Source organism: Euprymna scolopes, chromosome 26, assembly GCF_053919585.1.
Source record: "Euprymna scolopes isolate OS-2025 chromosome 26, ASM5391958v1, whole genome shotgun sequence".
NCBI lineage: Eukaryota > Metazoa > Mollusca > Cephalopoda > Sepiida > Sepiolidae > Euprymna > Euprymna scolopes.
In genome coordinates, this window is record NC_136507.1 from 109,673,146 (window position 1) to 109,700,588 (window position 27,443).

General features: G+C 33.2%; 1 protein-coding gene across 1 annotated transcript in view; it reads right to left on the reverse strand.

Annotated features, from left to right (window-relative positions):
* The window catches only part of LOC145248363 (general transcription factor 3C polypeptide 5-like), a 356,244-nt gene that overhangs the window by 196,310 nt on the left and 132,491 nt on the right, over positions 1-27,443 (reverse strand). Inside the window, exon 7 of the mRNA XM_080110286.1 lies at positions 5,923-6,036. Within this exon, the coding sequence (XP_079966412.1) occupies positions 5,923-6,036 (114 nt within the window). The remainder of the gene's footprint in view (positions 1-5,922; positions 6,037-27,443) is intronic.

Here is a 27,443-nt window from a genome sequence, read left to right on the forward strand (position 1 = left end):
TATGTGAATACACATCCATAATATCTATTCAAAAATTGTAGCGAATTCTCATTTTTTCATCAGATTTTTGGCACCACTGGAGCGGTGTATATACGTTGTAAGGAAGGAAAGGCATTTCATCCTGATTGTGTGGTTCAACTGTCAAATTTGGAGGAGGAAATGTAATGATTTGGGGCTGCATGGCTTCTTCAGGCACTGGACTGTTGTATACATGTGAGGGCAGAATGAACACAAATTATTTTAACATGTTGCACCAAGTTTACCAAACCTTTTTGACAAAAATAGTTCCCCATGCCATTTATCAAAAATTTCAATGGGTTGGCTTGAGAAAAAAGGGATTACGGTGATGAAGTGGCCCCCTTAATCCCCAGACATAAATCCCATGGAAAGTTTGAGAGAATGCACAAATGTTCACCCAAAAAAAGTTTGAGGCCAAACTTCATGAAGAATGGCAGAAAATAGATCCTACTACCTGCAACAATTTAGCCAATAACGAATGCAAAAACAAATAAAAGCTGTTATAAAGGCAAAAGAAGGACACGCCAAATATTGATTGTTGTTTAAATAAATTTATTAATGTTCACTATTCTCCACTATTCTTAACCTTGAAATATATGTTTGAATCAGAATGTCGATTTTTTATTAATGCTCTATAATTTTGATCATAGCTGTATTTCCATTATATGGATGCCTGGTATGAATGGAAACTTTCTGATTAAAATTAAAGTTGAATATTTGAACTATTAAACCTAAGGAAGGAGTAATTATTTCACAAAAGGAACACAAAACTTCAATCTATGTTTCCCCCTTGCCAAACTTTCACAAAAAAACACTTGACTAGATACAACCACTATAAACAAGCCCCCCCCACCCCCGCTCTCTATCTGTGCCTAAATCTAAACACAGATTCCATGAACAAGGCTTCTTTCCTAGAACTACCCGCTTGTGGAACCACTGTTCTGATTCCCAGTTGAATACAACGTGGTAGCCATCAAATCAAATGCAAACAAGTTTTTTTTGAGATATCCCCATAAATAATAAAATTTTACCCAATTTACACCATTAACAATTACTATACTACCAACTTACATTCATTAACCCTTATCCTCAAGTGGGCTTCGTGCCTTGATAAGTGGTGACTCCCAAGTAAAAGAAACGTTTTGATAATCAATTTATTTGAAGAAGGATACTCGAATTCAGAGAAAAAAAAGGTTTTGTTTTTTTTTTTCAAAATAAAATAGCATGCAAATGTAGTTTGTTTAAATTTAATTTTGCATTACAAAGTGGGGTGAGAAGAGACAGTGGATGTGGAAGAAACTTTGCAAACACAACCGGGTAGCTTTCTGATATATAGTTTAATGTAGAGACAAAAAATTTGTCTCCATATAAACTCGTCAAGAAGCTTCCGGCTGATCCCCTTGATTATTTTCCCCCATTATTTTCCCCAAATATCATCTGCTCCTTTGCCGCAATCTTATGTCAGATTACAGTCAACCCTGAACAAACGATTGGTTACACCTGGTTCAAATGCACAAGTACCGCTTTTTGTATCCTGTTTAATAGGAATGGTTGCTCAATTGGATGTTTGACCTTTTCTGAGATTTTCGATTTCCATAAGGTAGTTCTCTTGAGCTATAAAGAATATACCTTTACAACTTCATATTAAATTGTCATTGTTGTCAAGTACTGAGTGAAGATGGTGACGGCATCAGGACTCAAGTCTGAGTTACATTTTTGAGAAAGCTAAAAACTTTCATAATTTCATCAATACTAACATCTGGTCCTCCAATTTGCCTCATTACAATCACATAAACAAGTCTGTGTTCAGCACAGTTTAAGAAGGCACCAATTAAACAACCTACAACACTAAGGATGAACTGTTTGCCAGGCTCAAACTGATGTTCAGACGTTTCTTGAAGGCCATGTGTTCCAGGTTCAGATTCTACCTAGAGACATTGGTGGAGGCTCAAGGTGGCTTTTTCTGAGTGACTTGAATATTATAGAAGGTATGGATCCATTTTCACAAAAAGGTATGATTTATGGTTGGATGAAGAAACAATCATAATATTATTGCAAAAATTAGGCACAAAACAAAAGACAAAATTCTCAAATTATATCTTACCAAAAAAAAAAAAAAGATTTCTTTTGAGGAAACTATATAGATTTTGTCTAAGATTTTTTGGCAAATAGGATAACATTTTCCACACTCACTACAAATGCACGAACATTGCAAAGCAAGAAGAAAGGGATTTTGTTACTTATGCAAGAAAAATTAACTTTCAATGTGAATTATTTGAAATAAAAAGAGATGAAAGATGAAATGTTTGATTTTTGTTCAAAGATTATCACCTAAGAACAAAAAGAAATTCGTTTGTCACAAATAGAGAATGATACGAATATAACTTTTTTTTTTTTTTTTTTTTTATTACATTTTCACCCCAAACAAGGCAAATTGCCACTTTGGTGTAGGGGGCTACTATCAGGGGCAACAACTACTGGGGTACTATGTAGGGATTTGGGCAGCAAGGTGTCGGTTCACGTTACACTTGAACTTCTGCACGTCAGTACTGTTGGGGAAGCAGGGACCTGGAATGGAATTCCAGAGTCTTGCGGTTCTGGGGAAGAAACTATTGGAGTAAAAAGATCTTTTACATCTAGGGATCTCTACAGTGTGGGGGTGGGATCTAGTAGCCTGTCGGGTTTGTCAAGGGTGCTCGCATCGTGGGGGCACAAGTGATTGCAGTTCGTCAGAGCATTCACCACTAAAATACTTGTAGAAAAGGCAGAGGGATGCAACATTTCGTCGATGGGACAGAGGCTGAAGCTTAGATACCAGTTCAGGGCCTATCAGGTTTGCGACTCTCTTTTGAACTTTGCAAAATTGTTACTGAAGACTAACAAAAATGAATAAACTTAACATGGGATAATAATGAACTGAAAGTAAACATTAAGCAGGTTAGAAAACAAGTTCAACTTGAAAATAATGTATGACTAAAGTATGCAGAGGAAAAAAAAACAAAAAAACATTTTATGTATGTTTTTTTTTAAAACAGAAATTATTATGTTTGTAACCGGAAAGAATATATAGCAAGAATATGTACAAAAAGAAATGAGAAAAATTTGGAAAGATTTTATTCAATTTTTTTTTTTTTTTTTTAAATTACATTTTCACCCCAAACAAGGCACGTTGCCACTTTGATATATGGAGCTACTATCAGGGACTTATGTTGCAGGGGTACTATGTAGGAAGTTTAGCAGCAGGATGTTTGTTCATATTACACTTGAACTTCTGCATGTCAGTACAGTTGGGGAAGCAGGAAACCAGAAGAGAATTCCAAAGTCCTGCAGTTCTGGGGAAGAAGCTATTAGAGTAAAAGGCCTTCTTACATCTAGGGATCTCAACAGTATAGGGTGGGACTTTGCTGCTTGTCAGGTTTGTCATGGGTATGTTCATCGTGGGGGTACAAGAGCTTGTAGTTCGTCAGAGCATCCACCATTAAAATACTTGTAAAACAGGCAGAGGGATGCAACATTACATCGGAGGGACAGGGGCTGAAGTTTAGATGACAGTTCGGGACCTATTAGGTTGGCCACTCTTTTGGAGCCTGTCCAGGAGTGAGAGCCTACTAGCAGATGCACCAGCCCAAATGTGACAGCAGTACTCCATACATGGGCGAATGGTGACTTTGTAGAGGTACAGAATACTTTCAGGCATAAGTAACTTTCTAGCACGATAGAGAGAGCCCACTTTCTTTGCAGCAGGCTTAGCAATAATCTCAATGTATCTATTCCAACTCATGTTTCCTGTGAACGTTAAGCCAAGGAGCTTTAACAAAGTGCTCTCAGGTAAAATATCTCTCGCCATAGCTATTGGTTGTTGGTAATGTTTCATGATATTATTAAAGAAAATGAGCTTTGTCTTGGCAGCATTGAATGTCACCATCCATTTTTGACTCCATTCCACTACAGACTGAAGGTCTTCCTGTACGGTTTCGGCTATTACCTTAGATATGTGTTCATTAGTTTTTCCACGTGCTGCTATAGAGTGTGGTGTCATCGGCAAATATACCCACCTCAAAGACAATTTTATCAGACAAGTCATTTATGAATATCAGAAATAACAAAGGTCCAAGAATCGATCCCTGTGGCACACCCATATTTATATCAAATATTTTGGACACATGCCCATCGAGGACAACTTGGATTCTTCTCTCATGTAAGAGGGATCTAATTATGCTAAGCATTCGTCCAGTAATACCATAGGATGTTATTTTCATCAGAAGACCAATGTGCCATACTCTGTCAAAAGCCTTAGATATATCAAGGGCTACTGCCCTCCCGTCTTCTGCCTTATCCAGTGCTTGGTATAAAGGCTGTGACAACAGAATATTCTTTTCATTCTTTTAACTCTCAAGTATACATCCGATACAGTAAGACACAATCAATCAACTGAGAAGCACATCAGTCTATATAAAAATATATAAGATATTAACGGATATATACTCAAGAGTCAAAACAATGAAAAGAATATGCTGTTGTCATGGCCCTAGTAATAACTTTGACAAAAGAAAATATGCAGATTTGGAAATAAATGGACAGAAAGTCATATTCTTATTGGACACTGGAAGTGATTTGTTGTTAATTAATGAGGTAACTTGGAATAACATAGGTTGACGCATGTAACCAAGTACCAATACAATAGCTAGAGGCGTATCAGGTAAAGATTATAAAATGCAGAAACTGAAAGTCTGTGTTAACAGGATGTAAAACTAATTTATTTGGAATAAATTGGGTTATGTTATTCAACTTATGGGAAAAGTCAATGAAAATGTTCTGTAGGTCTGAATATGGAAAAAAAGCAAATCAATCAGAGAAATTTGCAAGTCAAATAAAAAGAAATTTAAAGAATTTGAAGTTACATTTGAATTGAAAGACAAGGTTAAGTGAGTTTTCAAAGAAAAATGAAAGGTACCATTGTTATTAGAATGCACTGAAAACAAATACAGAGACTGAAAAAGATCGGAATAATTTAAAAAGTTCTTTATTTTGATGGGGTAAGGCCAACAGTGTACGTTAAAAATGGAATCACAAGTTGAGAGTATTTTCCTTGAGTCAAAATTCCCCAGTTAAATAGTTAACATAAATATTTTAACTAACATTCTTTTCTTTTAAAACTTTTTTCTGAATATCTTTTTAACCTAAATAATTTAACAATTAATCATAATAATCATTCTGACCCTTGGCACTGCCCGCCACAACATAACACAAATGCTATGCTGCGATCATAGCCAAAGGGCCACCACATAAAATCTATACATTCCGAAATTATATTTGAGGGCGCCAGTGAATAGATTATTACAGAAAAATAAATAATGGTGTTGGTCACGGAAATGCAAAGATTCATTTGAAAAAAATGAAAAAGTATTTGATATCAGATGTAATTGTCACAGCAGATGCAAACAAAAAAAATGAATCGGTGAAATACTTTTGCATAAGTGTTGGAGCAATTAAACCAATTACATTATAGGGTTAGGGTCAGTTAAAAGTGGCCAGATTAGCTCAACATTGTAACTGCCTACGATGGTATTTACATGTAGAATGAACTTCTGCATCGATAAATAGCTGTACACAGATTTCAGTTGAGAGTACCGGACAAAAATGCAGACAAAAAAGCCTGAATTATTAAAAATCGAAATAAATTATAGAATTTCATGGAGAAATTCACTTCACCATAGAATATGATATGCAGATCACATATGATTTTGAAAGTTGAAAAAACGTGCTAATCACAACACAAAAAGTAGAGTATTTTCCTCAAAACATTCATCATCAAGAAGAAATCTGTCAACGGCAGATAGAAAAAAAAGAAATATAATTCAAGCAAGAGAGGGAGAAATCACACGATATCCAGTAGAGACTAACCTGTCCGTCGTTTTGTATGAGCAATGATTGGACATCTATATCTTCAATGTCACAAATCTGGTAAAACATCTGGCGAAATGGTGGCAAAACGTTGGCTCTGAAGATGTAGGTACTCTGAATAAAGTAAAAAGAAAAATTGTCAAGAATTATGAAATTAATTTGGAAAAGAAAAATGCATTTAACAAAACATAAACAAAAAAACTCAATAGCATAATGGATAGTAAATATTAAACCATGACTTTATATATACATGAAAGAGAGAGAGATAATGATGAAGATAAAATATTTAGACAATTACAAAAGACAATGACCCGCTATCTTGATGATTTCAAGTCATATCCAATTAATCATCAAATGAAATTGATAGAGCAAATCCGAAACTATACAAGAAATTCAGCCTATAATGCATATACATACATAAATAATACATAACATATAAACGTAAAATCATAATATCAGCTATATTCCTCCTTTATCACGTAGATCATTGTAGTTCTCTTATTTCCCTCTCTCAACAGTTTAAATCTATTACCCTCTTCCTCTCACGCCCAATTATTTTGCTTCTAATGTAGCTATTGCTAGACGTCGCATCCCTAATATGTTACCTAGCATCTTCTCTCTTCTTTTGATAAGAAGCATTAGGCTTTGAAATACCATGGTTAAAAGCGTTTGTTTATTCTACACCTCTACATCCATATTGAATAAACAAATTAATTTATATGCATTAGCATATATTTTTATATTGTTGTTCTTTTATTTTTTCATATTCTATATGCGTGTGTGTGTATATAGCAAGGAATGGAGGGGCCGTCCGGCTTTGCCCAGGCATAAAATACACTTATATATGATATTTTAATTTGTCCAGATTTTGTATATATTATCATAGAGTTGTGATTTCAAAAGTAAAAAATAAGTATTTAGGTGCCATCAGCTAGAATCGAAACCAAAACTCTAGCATTCAAAGCTGGTGACATTACTACTATACCAATGTGACATGCATATAAACTGATTAAAAATCAAAAATCACCTAAGATGAATGTACAAAATGTTTAATGATTTTTTCAATTTTGACCCATTTTTGACCCCTTAAAAACTATTTTAACTGGCTATGGACCCATAAAAGAACAGCCCATAAAAAATCCAATCATTTGAGACCTCTAGCACTACTCTGTGACTTTTAGTTTCGAAGGAGATAGAGTTTGAAAATATGGAGACTGACAGACAGATCAACATATAGCCGTTTATATATTAGATTTTACATATTTCTATATTTTTAAATTCAACTATAATAAATATAAAAATACCATAAAGTAAATAATAATATAAATACATAAAAATATTAATAACCAGAAGAGGCATGATAAGTTGTATAATGCATTCATCTGAACTCTATAAAAATACAGTAGTTTTGTAAATAATGGGCAAAGATGAACAAGAGAAGTACATTAATAAAATAAACAGGTTCGTAAAAAAATTTAATTTTGGGAAAAAACTAAATCTGATATCTGGAACGTTTGCTCTTGTTATTTTTTTTTGGGGGGGAGAGGTGTTGTTTGATCAACACTGATGAAGAGCCATAATTTAATATATGATTTTGTTTTTAAATCTCCGAAACAGTTTTTCATGGTAAACAACTGATAATCCCTGAAATAATGTTAGGGCTAGTGTGAATTTATGAAAGCAAATTAATACAATGATTGCAAGAGATTAATTGACCTACAAGCAAATGATTTTTTGAACAAAGGACTTGAGAGTAAATTCTTTTCATATCGTTTTAAATGTTCAAAACTGTCACGACTATACAAATTCTACATTCTTAATGTTAGTATATTGTTTGTTTATTCCCGTCGCAACCAAGTAAATTCCTAACAGAAGTTGGACTATGGATGTTGGTGGAGAACCAGTGAATAATTCTACACATTTTTAATGTAACAAAAATATATTTTTTTTTAAAACCCAATATCGTAGGTGAAGTGAACTTTTGAGATGAGGATTGATTATTGATTATTTGTATTATTTGGATTCTTTGGACTACTGTTCCCATTTCAAGTGTTATTTTCACAACAATTCAACCAATGTAACCTCTGACCTTCAAGTGTATCCTGTTGGACTAAAGAATCTGACAGAATTCCAAACAGAATCTTTTATTTAATTCACTAGGGTAGCATGTTCTCATTCCGTCAGCCATAACTGAGGAGAAGTTCTAAATAATGTGCGATTGTATTTTGAGTCTCATACTGAAGGATCAAGTACTATATCCACTATATCACAGATTCTTTGATAGAAAGATTCCTGATTTCTGAAAAAAAAAAAAAAAAAATGTTGGAGGCTAAATCGACCAGAACGTTGTGAAAATAACCCCCAAGATGAGAACAGTAGTCCAAAAAAATCTAAATAATATGAATATCTGCTTGTAAGCTGTAAGCTTCCTTTAGGACAGCAGTGACAAATTTTAACTCATCCAAACAAAGATCACTTTCTCTCAATCAACAACTGAAATCTTATTTCATATATTCTGTCATATGACTCAATCAACCAATTAAATAAAAGTGAATGCACAAAGTGCCTTAAATAAGTTTACAGGCTTTTTTGTAGAGGCATTTAAAATTGTCACAGACTCTTGAAATTTCAGTATGTTATTGCTACACATCCTATGAGATGACTGACTAATTTTTATGATTTTGGGTTCAAATGAACAGCTATAGTAGAAATTGGAATACACCTTACTAAAGCCTGCTTGTCACAGCTGGTCAATTTCAATAAAATACAATCTGGACATGAAGACACTTTAAAAGAATGATATTGTGTTTTAAACATGGAGAAAATGATAAAGAAATGTAGGGAATGCTTCAGAGTGTTTTGGACAATCTTGCATGAATTGCACATCAGTTTTTGAGTGGCATAAGAGATTCAAGGAAGGCAGGGAGTCTGTGAGGGATGATGAAAAATGTGCAAGGAGTAAGGAAGTTAGAACACCAGTTGATTGGCCAAATAAAGAATGTCATGAATAAAGACTGTCATGTGTCTATAGAGACATTAAGTGCACAGTTTGATGTTAGTGTGGGATGTGTACACACAATTATTTGCGAGGAACTGAAGATGCAGTAAACTTGTGCAAAGGTCATCCCAAAGGTGCTCAAAGAAGATCAGAAAGAAAGACATTGTCATGACAGCAAGGAGATGGTCGAGTTGATCAATTCAGTTCTTGATGCTCTGGCGACCTGCAATGAAAGCTGGATCTACTGCTATAACTCAGAGATCAAGACACAAGGTTCCCAGTAGAAGGATTACTAGCTCTCCCAAACCCAAGAAGGCCAGACAGAGCAAATCCACCCAAAATCTTATGATAATCCTTTTTTTTTTTTTTTTTTTTGACAGCATGGCCATGATCTATATGCACTGGGTTCCCACTTGGTAGACAGTCAACAAGGAATATTATGATGAGGTTTTAAGGGAGTCCAGGAAGAGCAATCTTTAAATCAAGTCAGTGGCATTTCCACCAGGACAATTTATAGTCATAGACTATTTGACCAAGATGAGCATCAAGACAGTTCCTCACCCTCCCTATAGTCCAGACCTTGCTCCCTGTGACTTTTGGTTATTCCCTAAGCTCAAAGAAAAACTTAGAGGCAACTGTTATGAGACAATTGAGGAGATGAAAGAGGCTGTGATGAGAGTCACTAATACACTCACACAAGAGGACTTCTAGGGGGCTTTCCAGAAGCTGTTGAAATAGTACAAGGGCATTGCAGTCGGAGGAGATTACTTTAAAGGGGGCTAGGATTTCATATGTGTACTATCAAGAAAAGTGCCCATACGAAAAAAAGTCTGGAAACTTATTGAAGGCACCTCATATGTGTGTTTGACACACATTGCAGTATAAAAAAGAGGAGGCAGGAGAAGAGTGATCAAATAAAAAGGTGAAAAGAATTAATAGTAAAACAGAAGGAAGAGATTAGACAAAGGAAAGGAAAAGAAAGACTTACTACTGGTAGCAAAGGAAAGAGGGTGTCAAACATAGGATGTTATGATGTATGGAAGTGAAACCAAGCCAATGAGGGTCGAGGATTGCATGGAGAGAAATGATATGGGAATGATATGATGGATGTGTAATATGAGTCTTAAAGGCACATTTAGATCTGATGACCTCAGAGGATGAGTAAATATTTACATAAATAAGGAGAACAAGAAATTCTTTGATTTAGTCACACTGAAAGAATTGGATTAGTAGATGTAGAACAATTGACGTTGCCTATTAATGGGGAAGGGAAAACATAGGAGGAAGTAATAAGGATGGATTTGAGAGAAAGAGGTACAAATATATAAAGATATGTTAGTTAAATTAAATAAGTTAGTTTCTAAAAACCGTCCATCACATGCAAGCATATAAAACAAATGTTAAAGCAAATATGATGTAGATGATTATCTAGGTTCGACCACGTTCTTCGACTTCTATCAGAAATACTAGCCCAGCAAGCACTTGACTTGAGGTGATATTCACCAAGGATGGGTTGAGCCAGCTCTTTCCATAGAACACGCAGCATCCCAGATGAATGCAGACTATACACAACAGTTCACAGCAGAAAAGATAATGATAAGTAGCCAGCAGCAAACACTGCAGACCTGTGGACCTGAGCTAAATTCAATATTGGCTGTGATCGTGTGTAACATCTTCAGTTGGCCTCCTAGGCATCTTCACCAATCTTGGGAGTGGTTTTGAAACTGAACTCTCTTGGGGTGTGGTGCACAATATCACTGAACCAACAGTCTCCGCTTTAGAAGAGATTGGTTAAGGGTGATGATTTTGCATTGCATTCTAATTTTAGTATTGAAGACAAACTGATGCCAGTGGACCCGCAGAGTTTCTCAGAGGGAGTATAGGTCAATATACTGCCCATACCATTGCCTATTAGCAAGCATAAAATGGAAGTAAATCAAGCAGGCTTAAAAACTACTGGTCAACCCAAAACAATATGGTTCAAGTACAGTCATGAAAGATAAGGAAAATACAGGCATTAAATTAATGCATGATAACCTAAACAATCTAGAAAGACTTGAAAACATGTTTCCAATGGAAATTATTGTCGGTACAATGTCAAACAAGTCAGGAATATGCAACATCGATGATGCATACATAAACACGCCGTCAACAGACGACAATGACCTGTTTGTGAAGGCACAGATCCAAACATTTCCAAATACATAACAAAACAGTTAACAGAATACAATAGCGTATTATTGAAGATAAATAGGCCATGTGATGTCTTTTGGATAACAGCTATCATTTAAATGTTTATGCACTCAGATCAGTCTCTTGAAGGATATAAACTCTGGAATTTATCTATTCTAGTTTTGAAAACAACAAAAGCGGTTTTACAAAAAACGTGGTCATATTTAATTTATGAAGCGTTATTTACTTGTCTATTTATATTTTATTTATTTATTCTTGTAATCGTTGGCTTTCTAGAAAGACCCTTATTTGCATTCTATAAATTTAGTGACATTAAAAACAAAACCAAAACCTATCAATGCATTTAAATACAACAATAATTAATCTTGATTTACACTTCCAAAAACAAATACTTTTTGCGTTTTAACGCATACATAGGTTTCAGAATTGTTAGTTTTATATCAAATTTATCTCCCCTTTATTTATGCTGGCCAATAAGAGAATGTGCTCACTTGTCCAGAAGTAAAAAAAATCTGATTCTACCCACATGAGATATTTAGAACAAAGCTCTCCCTCTTTTCTGAATTGGCTTTCAAAGTTACTAGATGTGGTCTGACTGGCTGCCATCTTGGCACACTTTTTCAAGCACTTAAACAACTTTCTGTGTGAGAAACGCTTCAAAAACCTAGAGCAATATTTAAAACATCTTCAGCAGCTTCATCACCACCAGAACGCAAGATTTTTACGTTATTGATATAAATACACTTGCTATGCATTGGCAAACGTGTGTTGATTCTGATGGTGCTTATTTCAATCAATAAATTTTTGTTTAAAGCCGAGATATGTTCATCTGAATTGAAAAGTTAAAAACCGCAAGAACTTTCTTGTCAACCTAATAATTAACCCATAGCTGGAGGGAGCATAAATAAATTTATAGCATATTTAAGAGTATGAGTAAAAACGATGCAATAACCTGGCATGCTAAGCCCACAATTTGTGCACGTAACGACTACACCACACCTTCTCCCATAACTCACAAATTATCACGGGTTTTCCAGTTAACATACCAGTTACTGAGAGTTCAATGATTCTAGTGTTCTCTATAAAGAACCAAACAGGTTAGTCATAAAACGTTTTGAATGAAACTTGACATGCCAAGGGAACGAGGAGGGGTTCATTGTTGAAAGCAGGCGTTGAGGAATTTCAGATTTAGCTATAGAGATCGTTCGGTTGTTCATATCTTAGTGTCAGTTTTTGTGGTTTATTCATTAATAACTGAAATATAAAAGAAGGACTGTAACTGACAAAAAAAAGAAAAAATTATAAAAAAAAAAATCCTGCCGGGAATCATAATGATAATGTGTTTATGTGTGTATTTCTATCTGTCCATGCGTCCGACCACAAAAGATTTTACTGCGACTTAAATCATAACAAACAAACAGAGAATTGTATTATTTGTATCATCGAAACTAACATTCTTGGTGATCCAGAAGTATATGTAACTCAAAGTCCGCAAACAGTGTCAGATAAAAATTATTTTATTTTTCTAAAAAAGAAATAAAGGAATCTATATATATATAAAGCAGTAGCATGTGTGTGTGTTTGTACAGCTCTTCTACAGCCCACACCACTGGACTGATCATGATCAAAACTGACATGATGATGGTCCTCCACCTAGGGATGGTGCACACCATTTTTCAAGGTTAATTTCAAAAGTCAAGGTCATAGCCTATGTATACATACTCAACTTCAGCCCACACCACTGAACCAATCATAACCAAATCCAACATGAAAATAGTCTCTGACCTAGGGATGATGCACACTATTTTTCAAAGTCATATTTAGTGTGCCTCTTCATAAACTCCTCCACCTAGCGATGGTGCACACCACATTGACATTCGTCATCATCCCAGGGGCTGCCACTATGGTACTGGCAAAATTCTTTGTGAATTTGAATCAAATCACGCTCCTCCACCTCCATTTGTGATTCTTTGTAATTGTCTTAATTTTTATGTGCAAGAGGTTTTTGAATGACAAATCCAGAAAGATGGATTCATAGTTAGACAGGGGTGGGGTTGCTTAGGGAAAAAAAGGAACAAGTAAAATGAAAAGAACATTTTTTTTTTCTAAATTTCAAAAAAGTTTATAATAATTTATATATATATATATATACATGAATACTCGCTGACAGAAATGTTAATCATGTTGCTTAATATTTAAGTCAATTAACCTGGCTTAATTTTTATTGATATATGTACATTGCCACTGGCTAATAGATTTTAATATATTAAACCTTTGGGAAAAATTTTCTTATATATTCTAAGTAGTAGTGTTCGTGCCTGTGTGTACAACTCTCCTACTGTCCACACGGTTCCCCTCCTAGGGATGGTGCACACCTGGACCGATTATGACCAAATCTGATATGATGATGGTCTCTGACATAGAGATGGTACGCACCATTTTTCAAGGTCATGGTTATATTAGTGCAGCTTTGCCCACATCTAAGAATGGTGCACACCAAGTTGATGTTCGTCACTATCCCGAGGGCTGCCACTGACTTTGTGAATTTGAATCAGATCATGCTCCTCCACCTCCATTTGTGATTCTTTGTAATTGTCTCAATTTTTATGTGCAACAATATAAGTGTCAACTTTGATATACTCTATTTGTTTTAAAGTTCAGAGTTGGATTTCAGTCACTTCAAAAGGTATATTTTTTTAATTTTAAACACCTTAAGAAATAGTTGCTCTTACAATATCTATTTTCTACAAGGGTGCCCGCAAAGTACCTGAACATATCCACTTACTGCAAGGGTGTCCATGAAGTGAGTACCTGAGTGTACAGCAAAGTCCTGTGCAAAGCATGGGTATCTTTGCTAGTATTTCACAAAGTAATATATATGTTTTATTATAGTAGAAAGAAATTCAAAACAATGAAACAGTAACATTTTATTTATTATTTACAACAATTAAGTATAATTGGAATTTTTTATCTGACATTTTTAGCTGCAGACTTTGAGTTGCCTATTTGTTTGCATCAACACTTTTCATCTTTGTCGTTATTTTCACATTTCGGCTAATGTAACCTCCTTACCTTCTTCAGATGTATCTTTTCTGAAACTTGAGATTTTTTCAGCAAACTTGAAACAAACAGAATTTTGAAATGAACCGATTGTACAAGGAATAAAAGCATCAATTAATAATTAATTCTAAGTGACAAGCTTTTAATTCTTCAGAGATGTAATATCAATTTTCAAAACACTTTTTTTACCATAGTTTAAAATATTTTGAAGCCTGATCTTTTGATGCCAAGATTGTATCACAACTTAGAACCAGTCCTGTGAGAAGTAATACATTTACTATATAAACTACCATCTCAATGTATCCACATAAACAACTTGAAACCATAAAAAATAATAGTTGAGTAATTATTGAAATGCAGTTGTTGAGAATTTTGTAAAGGCAACTTTGTGTTAGAGTCTTGTTCATGATGTCAATCACAGGCAACTGAGAAAATAGTCATTAGCATTCAGTAAAACAAATTAGATGTTCAAAGTTTATCAGAACTCTGATGAACAAGCATTTAATTCTTCAATGATGTACTATAAATTTTCATAACACATATTTTGAAATATTTTGGAGTCTTATCTTTTGCTGCCAACATTGTCTTATGAACTTGTCCTTTGAGGAGTAATCCAATTACTATATAAAGTTTACCATCTCAATGTATGACTTGAGATCAGAAAAATTGAAAATTAAGCAATTATTGAAATGCAATTATTCAAAAATTTAGTAAAAAGCAATTTTGTAATAGGACTTTGTTTATGACGTCAATCACAGACAACAGAGAAAATAGGTATTAACAATCATCAAAAGAAATTAGGTTTTCAAAGTTTATTAGAACTCTGATAAACAAATGCTATTCACAAAATCATCTGAACCAGAATTAATGTGAAAAATGTATGATGTGAATCCTGATGCAAGGGATATAGTGAAATAGACACAGAGATAAAACAAGGGCAGAGAATCCAGGAAAGACAGAGTGGGAAAGAAAGTTACATTCATTCATTAATCTCCTTTCCACAATGCTTATCCATGCTTCCAGAATCATTGGTTGATTATTTTTTCAACCCATTTCCTGTTATATCTGAATTTAAACTCTTAAATATTTTATTACAAAGATCTTTCATTCATTATATGTTTCTTTTTGTTTTTACAACCGGTCAAATGATCAGCCAGTTCAACCAATGAAAATTCACAAAATCTTTGTATTATTTGGATTCTTTGTATGACTTATCATTTTGAGTGTCATTGCCACAATTTTTCAGTTGATGTAACTTTCAAACTTCTCCAGGTGTACCTTGTTGAACTCGGGAATCTTTCTGTTAAGCTCTGGAATCTGCACAGAATTTCAAACAGAACCCTTTGTTTAATTCATGGGGGTAGCATACTCTTGTTCCATCAACCATAACTTGTATTTTCAGTTGCCCACATTAAGGCTTGAACCTTCAAAAGAATATCACTTTTACAATTGATTTTTCCAAGTACTCTACCCACTGGGGCACGAATCCTTGTGAACAATTCTTGTATGAATTTTAGGAGTGTTAAGCCTATTTTATTTCTAGATTTAAATAGCACTATTTATCACTATATATATATATATATATATATATATATATATATATATAAAATACTTATCTAGTGTTTCCTTTTCAGATTAAATATGTTTTTAACTCATTTCAAAGTGTTTTTAACATGTTTTATTAACTGTTTGCTCGTATATATATATATATATATATATATATATATATATATATATCTTGAATCTACTTTTGTCTTTTGAAAAAGAGAGGTCCCTTTCTCTCGAAATTAATCAAAGTTCCATACCACCCACGGACTTTACATACACCGGACATACCAGCAACTCTATTATAAATAATTATACATTGAGGTGAGGAAAGATAGACGAATAAAGGTTAGACACCCCTCTACTCAAGCATACCCGTCGACATTTGTTTGTTTTTCTTTCTTTACTTTCATAATTCCGGTCTATCCCTGCATTGTCTTTGGCTTTAAAAAAAAAAAAAAATCCTATATATTTCTTTACCAACAATGCTTCAAGCAAACTACTATATATATATATATATATATATATATATATATATATATATATATATATATATGCACACATACATACATACATACATACAATTATTACATGAAAGGAAGTTAGAATTTTGTAAAATGCTATTCATAACATTACAAGGGATACAAACACAATTATTGCCTTATTTCATGTAGTTTCAAAGAATGGCTCGTATTCTCAGAGGAAAAACAGTTAGTAAAATAAATTATATAGACTACTGTAATTTTGCTGGTTAGCACATAGTTTGAAAACTTCAAAGTATGAGAGAATTAATGTTCTAACGATAATATAGATATGCATAAAGAATATTCAACTTGAAGTCCATGTATGAAAATAGTGGCAATATCCCAAAAGTGAAACTGATTGGAATTTGATTGATTTCAGGAAATCCAATGGTGATCCATCTATCCATACGCATGAGAAATCCAGATTGTATAGATCTAGTTTTTGTTTGAAGAATCCTGTAGCTTAACAATTCTAATTATATTTTCTAAAACTTCTCTCCTGCAGACTATAACATTATCATATGTGTCATAAACTATCCTTATAAATAATTAAATTCTGTTCATTTAATTCATCATTTTCAATCGTTTCATTATATTCATCATCATTCAACTGACAATCTGTCCATCTCATAAACCCTGATCCTCAAATTGTTTTTGGCCTTCATCAATGGTGACTAATAAGTATTAAAAAAAATAATAAATTTGGAGTAGTCTGAGGTGGTAGTTTTTAAATACCTGATTTTGACTCACTCATACAATTTGAAAGCAAAAATTATTCTTTTGAAACTCATAATCAACTGATTAACACAAGCAAAAAAGATGATTAGACCCGAGTTTTACATTTAAATAGCATTTTCATGGCTGATCATGAAATTTGAATAGATGCATTTTATGAAGAACAAAAGTGACAAGATTTACTTTTATGATTCACTGAAGTCATAATTCATTTTTACTTATTTTGCATAAGTGTTGCTCACTTTTTATATACTTTTATTTTATTGTATTTACACTTTCTTTATTTTTATTCATTTTTGTTTCCATTTATTTTATTATATCAATAAGAATGAATACTTTTATGCGTTAGTTCAACTTGCATGATTACGAATGAAAGTAATATTTTTGAACTGATGTGTGACCGACCAATGAACAACGGACCTTATAAATATGCTTAGACACATCTAACAAAAGTTAAACCTATTTCATGCGCAGTTTTACTGATGAAATTGATATGCAAACTTAATCCAAACACATGTAGGGTTTATTTTTGGCAGCCTTGTTACTTTCACTTGATTTATTTTTTCATTTAGTTCTTATATTCCATGAACAATGTTTCTGACAAATGAGAAAGACTTGCTGTCTTCTAGGTTGGATTTTATCATTGACTAAATTTTCACCTTAAAGTCACTTTATTTCCAACTGTTCTTACTTACCGTTGTATTCAATATTCAACTTTTTACAAATCGTTCAATGGAGATATGTACATGTTCTATTGTGTTACGTCATATAGTAGCAGAACCTTACAGTTGGACGTCAGATGGCTCCAACTCTCTACTTCTGTGTGTCAGAAACTTGCACTTGTTCTCATTGTTTAGAACCACTCATTTTCTTAAAAGCATTGGTCACCAAGCCTTGATCTTGAGTAGCCATTATAATCCTTTTCTAATCATAGTGGAGCAATACTCTTTTTAGCTAGTTTATAGAGGTTTCCTTATTTATATAGTCCTGAGTGAATTCATCCAGAAAATACTTGACATGCTGTTGCTTGGCCTATTCTTCTAATTTTTTGCAATGGACAGTCTTAGTGCATTTTGGGCGATTCTTCCGTAGCAGACTTGCTTTCTAATTCTGTCTCATTTGTAAGATAGTCTTGTCCAAAATATTTGTCCAGTTTCATGATGGAGGTTGTTCTGCTGGCGCTTGTTTCTTGTTTAGTGATGTTAATAAACCATTTTGAGAGCTCAATAGATGCTCACAATAAGTGCATGTGTATGTATACATACACCGCATATACTGGAGTTAAGTAATGATGGACCTAGTCAATACCAGATGAGTATATATTTGAGAATGCCAGGAACTTGCTTGTACCAAACTGAAAACTCTGATGAAAAAAACTAAGATCTACTGTTTGTTACGTCTTGAAAAATCTTTTAATTTGTAAATCGTGTTTGGAAAAAAAATGTTGAAAATTCTAATTTGCAAAATTTTAATTTTATATATATATATATATATATATATATATATATAAAATTTATTTATACAAACATTGATGGCTACATATGTACATACATGTTTCTGTAATCACCTGTGCTAGGGAGATTACGTCTTCAGGCCATGAGAGAGAGAGAGAGAGTGTGTGAGAGAGAAATATAGCAGGTCGCCTGGCATTGCCTGGTCGTAAAATATGCTTAAATATGATATTTTGATTAATGCAGATTTTGTATTTATTATTATATTATATTGGAGCCAATATATAATAATTTTAAAAGTTTAAAAAATAATGACTCGTGTGCCACTACTGAGAATTGAAACCAAACAGTTTAGCTTATGATTTTTTTCCTTTGACCTTAATGCCTGAGCTATGAAGACATGTTTGCTGCAAGGCTAAAAATTAAAAGATGAACTAACAGCTACTATGTTATGCATGCATATTTGTAATGCCATCGTTCGACCTTCACCTGGCAAATTTCATTTTCTTAATTTTCACACTTTTGTACCGATTTTCCCTAAAACCCAAATAAAAAGTTTCGCATGAGTTTGAATTCCCTATATATGAAGTTTCATGCCTATAGACTAAAAACCGACAGATGAGTTTGGTAGGCAAAATTTTTTAAACAAATATATCTATGCAAACATAATATATATAGAAAGAGGTTTGTGTTTACGATAATTTTTTATGCAAGTATAACTCATGTAAAATGTCTGCATGAATATAATTACACGTAATAGTTAACTAAAGATGATCATCTCATCAGAAAACCGAAAAAACTAATAGGGAATTAATTAAAATAAATGTTTACAAGAATATGCAAATTAGCTAGATTTTTTTGTTAGTGAATGCAATTCCACAATCCATTTATAACAAAGTTGCATTTTCTTTTTAAATAGATAGAAAAAAGGTGTTTAGTATGAATATCAATACACAAAAAAAACAAACAATATCTAGGAGTATATATATATATATATATATATATATATATACACACACACACAGAAGAAAAGGAAAAAATCCAACAAAAACTTAAACCAATCCCATTATAATTTTATTTTGACTTCATCAGACATTCAGCTAGTCAGATCTGTAGCTGACTTAAAAGTCATTGACTTACAGTCAAGGAGAGGAAGAGAAGGGAAGTGGAATAAAAATAAGAAAGTAGCATCGTCAGTGAACAGTGTCACCATTCATGTCTTTATGCTGATTGTATACCTAAAAGCTTTGCATGCAGTTGAAAAATAGTCACCATTCACAGTGTCAAAGACTTGTCAGGTTGATGAACATCATAAACCACTCATTGTTTTCCTGTCAATTTTCTCTGCAACTTGATGAAGAGAAAATATTATATTGATGGTGTCACACCATGACCAAAAACCACACTGTGACTCAAAGTAGATTTCATTGATACAGTGTTCAATGATTCTGTTAAGAATAATTCTGGCAAAGATTTTTCCAGCACTGAAAATGGATAAAAATGATATTCTATGATGTCACAAACATTCTTGACATTCTTATTTTTGTAGAGGTGTTTGAAACATACATACTTATAATCTTGTGGTGAAACAGCTGACTTTCAATATCTCCACAAAAAGAGAATGGAACTTTTTAACTAACTTATGCTCAATGTGTTTATATAGCTCTGGCAAAATTGGGATTTGTAGTTTGCCTCCTGAAGTGGGTTATAGTGATAACTCAAGACTATCAATGGCTCTTCTAGACCATTCAAAATGTCCGATTTATCTTTCAGAAAAGTTTCACTGTCAGTTGAAGTTAGAGGAGCAACAATATTCTTCTGAGGACCAAATACTTACTTAAAGTCATCATAGAAGGCCATTGAGACCTTTACTGTCCAAAGCTTCTTGAAGCTCATTGGCCTTTGCTGGCCAACAATGCTTCTTCATGGCCCTGAGAGCACGTTAGACCAGACTTTTCCATTTCTTGCAATACATCTTCATAGCAGTTGAGTTCTTGTTCTTGATTCAATCTTTGTGAGAAGAGTGCATTTTGTCTATCAGCTGTTGAACCTCTGCATCGTTGTCAGGTTGCAACTATCAAACCTTGAGTTGTGAAATATTTAATTTTCTAAATTTGTTCTCGAAAGCAAAAGCCTTTTAATCATCAAATAAATGATGACTCATAATGATATGCAATCATGAAATTATATGCACAAAGCACAATAACCCTAACACACATTCTTAGTTTTCTTTTTATATGAAAGAATTGTGAAAGATCACAAGGCGTGAAATAGTTGAGAAATTTATAAAATATCTTTTAATAATGTTTTAGCTATAATTTGAGAAGATTATACACACTCTTACACACACAGCCCACACATATATATTGGGTTTTTATATTTCTACACTTAAAATATGCTTAAATATGATATTGTAATTTGTAAAATATGCTTAAATATGGTATTTTAATTTGTTCAGATTTCGTATATATTATTATAGAATTGTGATTTCAAATGTAAAGAAAAATAGTATTTGGGTGCCATCAGCTAGAATCGAAACCGAAAGCAAAACTGTAGCATTCAAAGCTGGTGACGTTACCACTGTACCAACATGACACGCATATAAACTGATTAAAAATTAAAAATAAACTAAGATGACTGTACAAAATGTATGAGTTTTTCAATTTTGACCACTTTTTGACTCCTAACTTAAAAACTATTTTAACCAGTTAAAGACCCATAAACGAACAGTCCATAAAAAAATCCAATCATTTGAGGCCCACTGCACCACTCTGTGACTTTTAGTTTCAGAAGAGATAGAATTTGAAAATATGGAGACAGACACACAGACATATAATCTTTTATATACTAGATGATTAGATTTCCCTCCTCTTTGTCCGGGTACCAAAGGTACTTAAGCTTTTTTATGCATCTTTATACCTATGCAATTTCATATACTAACTAACATATCATATAATAGTTCTTAAGAGTAATGTTTTAATAGTATTATATTTATTATTTAATAGCAGGCCACTTGGTGTTACCCAGTCATAAAGTGCGTTAAATATGATATTTGAATGCATGCAGATTTCATATGAATTATTGTAGAGCCAATACTCTGTACCCAATATATAGTAGTGGTCGTGCAGCATGATCCAATCATAAAATAAGCTTAAATAAGATATTTTCATTTACGCAGATTTCATATTTATTATTAGTAGCGAGACCTGTGGAAATTTCACAACAGACTCTTTCACATATAATATATTGATGCTGGCATTCTGAGGATGTTCAGCATAAATGATATTATTGTAGCGCTTTTGTTAAAACTGCAAAAGTATTTATCTAAGCAAGCAGAGATACCTGGCATAGCCTGGACATAAAATATGTTTAAATATGATATTTTAATTCTTGCAGATTTTGTATATATTATTATAGAGTCAATTTCTATCAATTCTTATATATTATAAAGTTGTGATTTCCAAAGTAAAAAAATATATCCATATGACATTATATATATATATATATATATATATATATATATATATATATACTAGCGGGACCTATGGAAATTCCACAGGGGACTCATTCATAGGTAATATATTGATGTTGGCATTCTGTTGGCATGTTCAGTGTAAATTGAGACGCTCTGATATTGTAGCTTTTTTGTTAAAATTGCAAAAGTATTTATCTAAGTTAGCACAAACACCCGGTAAAGCCCAGCCATAAAGTATGCTTAAATATGATATTTTAATTCTTGCAGATTTCATATATATTATTATAGAGTTAATGTTCTATCGATTTTTATATGTTATAAAGTTGTGATTTCAAAAATAAAAAAAATATATCCATATGACTTAAAATAAAAACTTATGAAAAAAAAAAAAATATATATATATATATATAACTTGAGTTCCTTCAGCCATAACCGAAACCAAAGCTTAAAGAATTCTTGATAAAATTATTTATAAAAAAAAAATAGATGATTTAAGTGCCATTAGCTATAGTCAAAACCGAAACTAAAACTTATGAAGAATTCTTGGTAAAATTATGACAAGAAATAGAACATAATTACACGAACTGGATGTAAGCGTGACACACAAAAGAACACACATGCTATCGTATTAGTATAACTTGAGTTCCTTCAGCTATAATAGAATCCAAAACCAAAACTTTATATATATATATATATATATATATATATATATATTGGACTCTCTCCTATCGAGTAATGGTTACCCCAAATTCCTTTTTCCCCTGTCCAACTGATTGTACATTAGGGTTTTTGGTATCCTGCAATCAGACATTCTCAGGACAGGAACAGTCCACCGCAGATGGCACTGAATAAGGAATGACTCCATTCCAGAAATATTACACTTTGTGAAAAGATCAGCATTGGATATTTGTCTTGAAGGGTAATACCACAGATTGAGCGCAAACAGTTTTATGAAATACATCAAATTGGTGAATATGATGCTTGTATAGAGTCCAAAACTCAGAGCCGTATATGAGGATAAAAATAATAGCTTGTTATACAATGATTTTTGTGTCCAGTTGAATACCTTGTTCATTCCACAAACGTTGACGAAGCTTTCCAAAGGCACAAGGAGCCTTAGCAATCCTGTTCATAATTTCATCATCTAGAGACCCGCTGTAATTAACTTTAAAGCCCAGATAAGAATATGACTTGACATGGTTTCAGCAGGACAGAGCCGCATGCCACACAGCGCGCAATTTACTGAGAGAAACATTTGATGAACAAATAATTTCATGAAACGGACCTGTCAGCTAGCCACCTCATTCATGCAACTTAACTCTATTACATTATTTTTTATGGGGATATGTAAAGTCCTATATCTACACTGATAAACCAGACACAATAAACCACTTGGAAGACAACATTTGATACATTATTGCTGAAATACATTCTAATTTAATGTGTAGAGTTGTGGAAATTGGACGTCTAGATCATGCGATATATACAAAATTGTACTTAAATTATTAATACCAAAAATTAATCTTTGGAATAAATCACATATTTGTGTAAAAAAAATAGTTTTAAGTGGTTTATTTTAATTTAAAGTTTATATTTGTGTGTATGCTTGTATAGTATTTGTATGCATGCATATATATGTGTGTATATATTGGTATGTATCAGGTTGAGAAGAAAGTTCTTGCAGTTTTTAACTTTTAAATTCAAATGAACATAACTTGGCTCAAACAAATTTTATTGATCCAGATAAGCACCATCAGAATCAAAAGCAAAACAAGTGTAACGTAAAAATCTGGATCGATAAAATTTGTTTGAGCCAAGTTATGTTCATTTGAGTTTAAAAGTTAAAAACTGCAAGAAGCATTTCTCATGCAAAAGTTGTCGAGATTTTCCCCACTCCTTATCTGTGCCAAAATCAAAACGTAGATTCCATGAACATAGCTTCTTTCTTAGAAGTGCACGCCTGTGGAACTCTGTTCCGGTTGCCTGTTTCCCACCTGACTACAACCTTGATGTCTTCAAGTCCAATGAAAACAAATTCTTGATGAACCGCCTCCTTAAGTAAGACACTTTATCAAATAACACTAATGTACTGTACACACAATAACCCTTATCCCCGAGTGGCTTCTGGGCCTTGATAAGTGGTGACTTCCTTGTAAAAAAAAAAAAAAAAAAAAAGAAAAAAGATGCTTGAAAAAGTGGCAGTCGGTAGGTGAGAGGTGTGGAGAGTATACCAGATGAAGCAGAGTTTCATAGCCCAATTGGTTTAACTTCTGCAGGGTCAGTTTGGCAAATGCAGTCAGGCATTTTCATGGAGGAGAATTTGGCCTTTTCTGTTGACTAATGCTGGGTGTTGTTGTTAAAGTTTCTGATGCATTTCATCCATTTGTTGACAGTACTTCACAGCCGTAATGGTTTTGCCTGCATACAAAAAACTTTCTTGTTAATCTAATGTTTTTTTTTATTACAACTCTTCACTATGATAATGTACATGATCGCAACACTCTGAGCATTTGGCAATCTCTGGATGAGATGAACTTAAAAATACTAAAACAACCTTCCTATTCATCTGAATTTACTCCATGTGATTTTATCCTTTCCCTCAAGAGAACCAATTTGGAAGCCATGGATACCATCTAGAAGAGCATAAGGAAAAGGTTAAGAGGTTTTATTTATCTCCATCCCACAATGGTAAGAATGTGAGATTGACAAGCCAACACCCTGGAGAAAGAGCTCTCTGGCTTGCAGAAAATGCCTGGGTTGTCCTGTTGGCATTCTACAGTTGGGGAACCTCAGGCAATTAGCAATAAACTAACCCCTTCTCAAAGAGAGAAAGCAAAGCCTGGTAAGGTGGACCTCCTACAACTGCACAAGATCAGCAATATACCTCAATAAACAGAAAAAAGCCATTGTAATAATGGTCGGTAGTGTTAACTTTGGTGCCATGGAAAAACTCTTAGAGGAGCATCTCAGAAGAATCCTTTCAACACTTCATAGAAATGGGCAGAGAAAAATGGTTGAGTTTATTAGAGTCGAGGGTTTTTTTTAAGGGGATATAGTTTGCTTTTGAATCAAAGTAGATTGTTTGTGAGATCTAGCCTTGTTACTTTTCAGACACCCCTCTAGCAACTAAAGTTATTTTGTCAGATTTCCAAAGTCAGATCCAAATAGCATTTAAGTGGACAAATCAAGCTTCTAACTAGACAATTTTCATTTGTTATTGTTGCACCATGTTATTGCCCAACTACAATTCTTAAAATTCCTTAGTCCAGCCCAGACAGCCGGTTATCTGAACCATTTTTAAATAATCACCTAAAAATAAAAATTAATAATTGAGATAATTTATTTTAAATTTTATTTTAAAATGTGAAAACAATAAAAATTAAAAACTAAAATGACTTCACTGTACTCCAAGCAACACCAGGTAGCACAACTAGTTTTTTTATATAAATATGTCTGTTCAGAACAAAGAGAAAAGACTCAAAAAAGCAATTTAAAATACTTTGTTTCTTTGCACCATTTGTTATTAAGGTTAGTAATTGTCTGCAGTGACTCTCTCTATCCTCCCCGCCTCTCTCTCTATCCTCCTTCTCTCTCTCTCTCTGGTGATTCTATCTTTATATGTTCATGAGTCATAATTTGTTTAATAATTAAAAAGTTTCACATGGTGGGAATAAATTTATTGTTGCAAATTATTGAGAAATTTTACGAAGGTGATGCATATATACATCATGTGTGTGTGTGTGTGTGTGTGTATATATATATATATATATATATATATATATATATATATATATATATATATATATATATAATAAAAATAAATATTAACAATTATGTTTATACTTACAAGCAGTAGTCTTTATGCTTACAGAATCATCAGTGTAGGAAATAATAATTACAACTGTTTGGAAAATTTGAACCCAATTACAAAGTCACCCATGACTTTGTAAGCTAGCATTCTATCTAACGGCCACTAACAGCACAAGAATTGAGTGGAAATTAAGTGCCTATAAATGCCAAGTAAACGGGCATACATGGTAATTAGTCAGGGAGTATTCAACAACTGGAATTCAGAATGTTGCAATTGTGTTAAAGTTGACCACTTTTTCTCGTGATATTTTTCTTTTTTTGATGTTTCTACACATAATATTTGGATTTCTGAAGAATTGTATGAATATAATGAATTAGGAAGTTCTTGTTGGAACTTAACATGTTATTCTTCTCTTTCCCTTTCTTTCTCTCTCTTTAGTTTTTTGATCAAGCAATGTCCCGCAATGAAACGCATTATGTGATTTTGAAACACCTCAATGTGATTGGCTAGTTCTTTAGTCCATGTGATACAATCAAAGTCATATAAAACTACTGAGAGGACATAAATTAAATAAACTTTTACTTTAACAGTTACCGGCACCAAAAACAAAATATCCACCCTCCATCAAACTACTTTATCTGATAAAATCAAAAGTAAAAACCTTAAAATGTTAACCATGTCAAACGATCAACCACTGGCCTGTCAAAGTTATGCTTTGAGGGTATGTTAGAAGGCAGAAGAGGCAGAGAAAAGTCAAGGAGAAGGTGGAGAGAAAATGTCTTTGATTGGACATCTCTCAACCGTTGGGCATTCATCAACCAACTTTCCATGAAATGGAAGGAATGGCAAAAAATAAGTCACATGGGTTTGCAATCTGCACCAAGCAGAAGATGTGACTCATGATGATGATGTGTGTGTGTATATATATATACATATACATATGTGTTTTTTATTTGTTTTTGCATAAGCAGTAATATATTGCTGCACAGTCATGGGTATGTTTCAGTCAGCTAGTTTTTAGTAACTAGGGACCTCATCAGGCAGTTTAGTTTATATGAAAGCAAACTTTGTAATGAAGATCTCTGGTAAACTTTCGATAAAAGCCATTTATAAATAGAAACAAGGGTTGGAATTAATACATGTATAAAACAAGGCTAAAAAGGAGTGCGGGAGTAAAGTAAATAGCATGGTGGTTTAAGAAGTAAAGGTGGGGACATGGAAAGACAGAAAGAGATTGTTATCTGCATATGTGCGTGTCAACTTGTCTAAGGCCTTAAGTATACTTGTGTATATCAGGTTTAATTTAGGGGTGGGTGTGAATTTTATTATCATTTCAGAATATTTATGCAAAATTAATTTTAGACGGGTCATTTGGTTATAAATGTATATATGTAAGCACATATAAACATTTATCACTCTAGCATCTACACTGAGCTGCACACATATGGATATGAAAGGTTAAAACTTAATTGACTTTAAGCTATGAATGTTTAATTTTGCTCATGCGCAAAAATAACAGTATGAGTAACAGCGTTATCTGACCTACTCCCAGCAAGGTCAACTGTCTTTTTATAATTTTAACCCTTTAGCAGCTATTTTTACAGGCTAAAAACCAAATTGAAAGTGTTCCACACGTCCAAATACCTTATATATCAAATTTCAAGTCTGGAAGCATAAAATTCAGATAGGTGTTTGGTAAAGACTTGCGGAACACAGATAAGGTCACTTT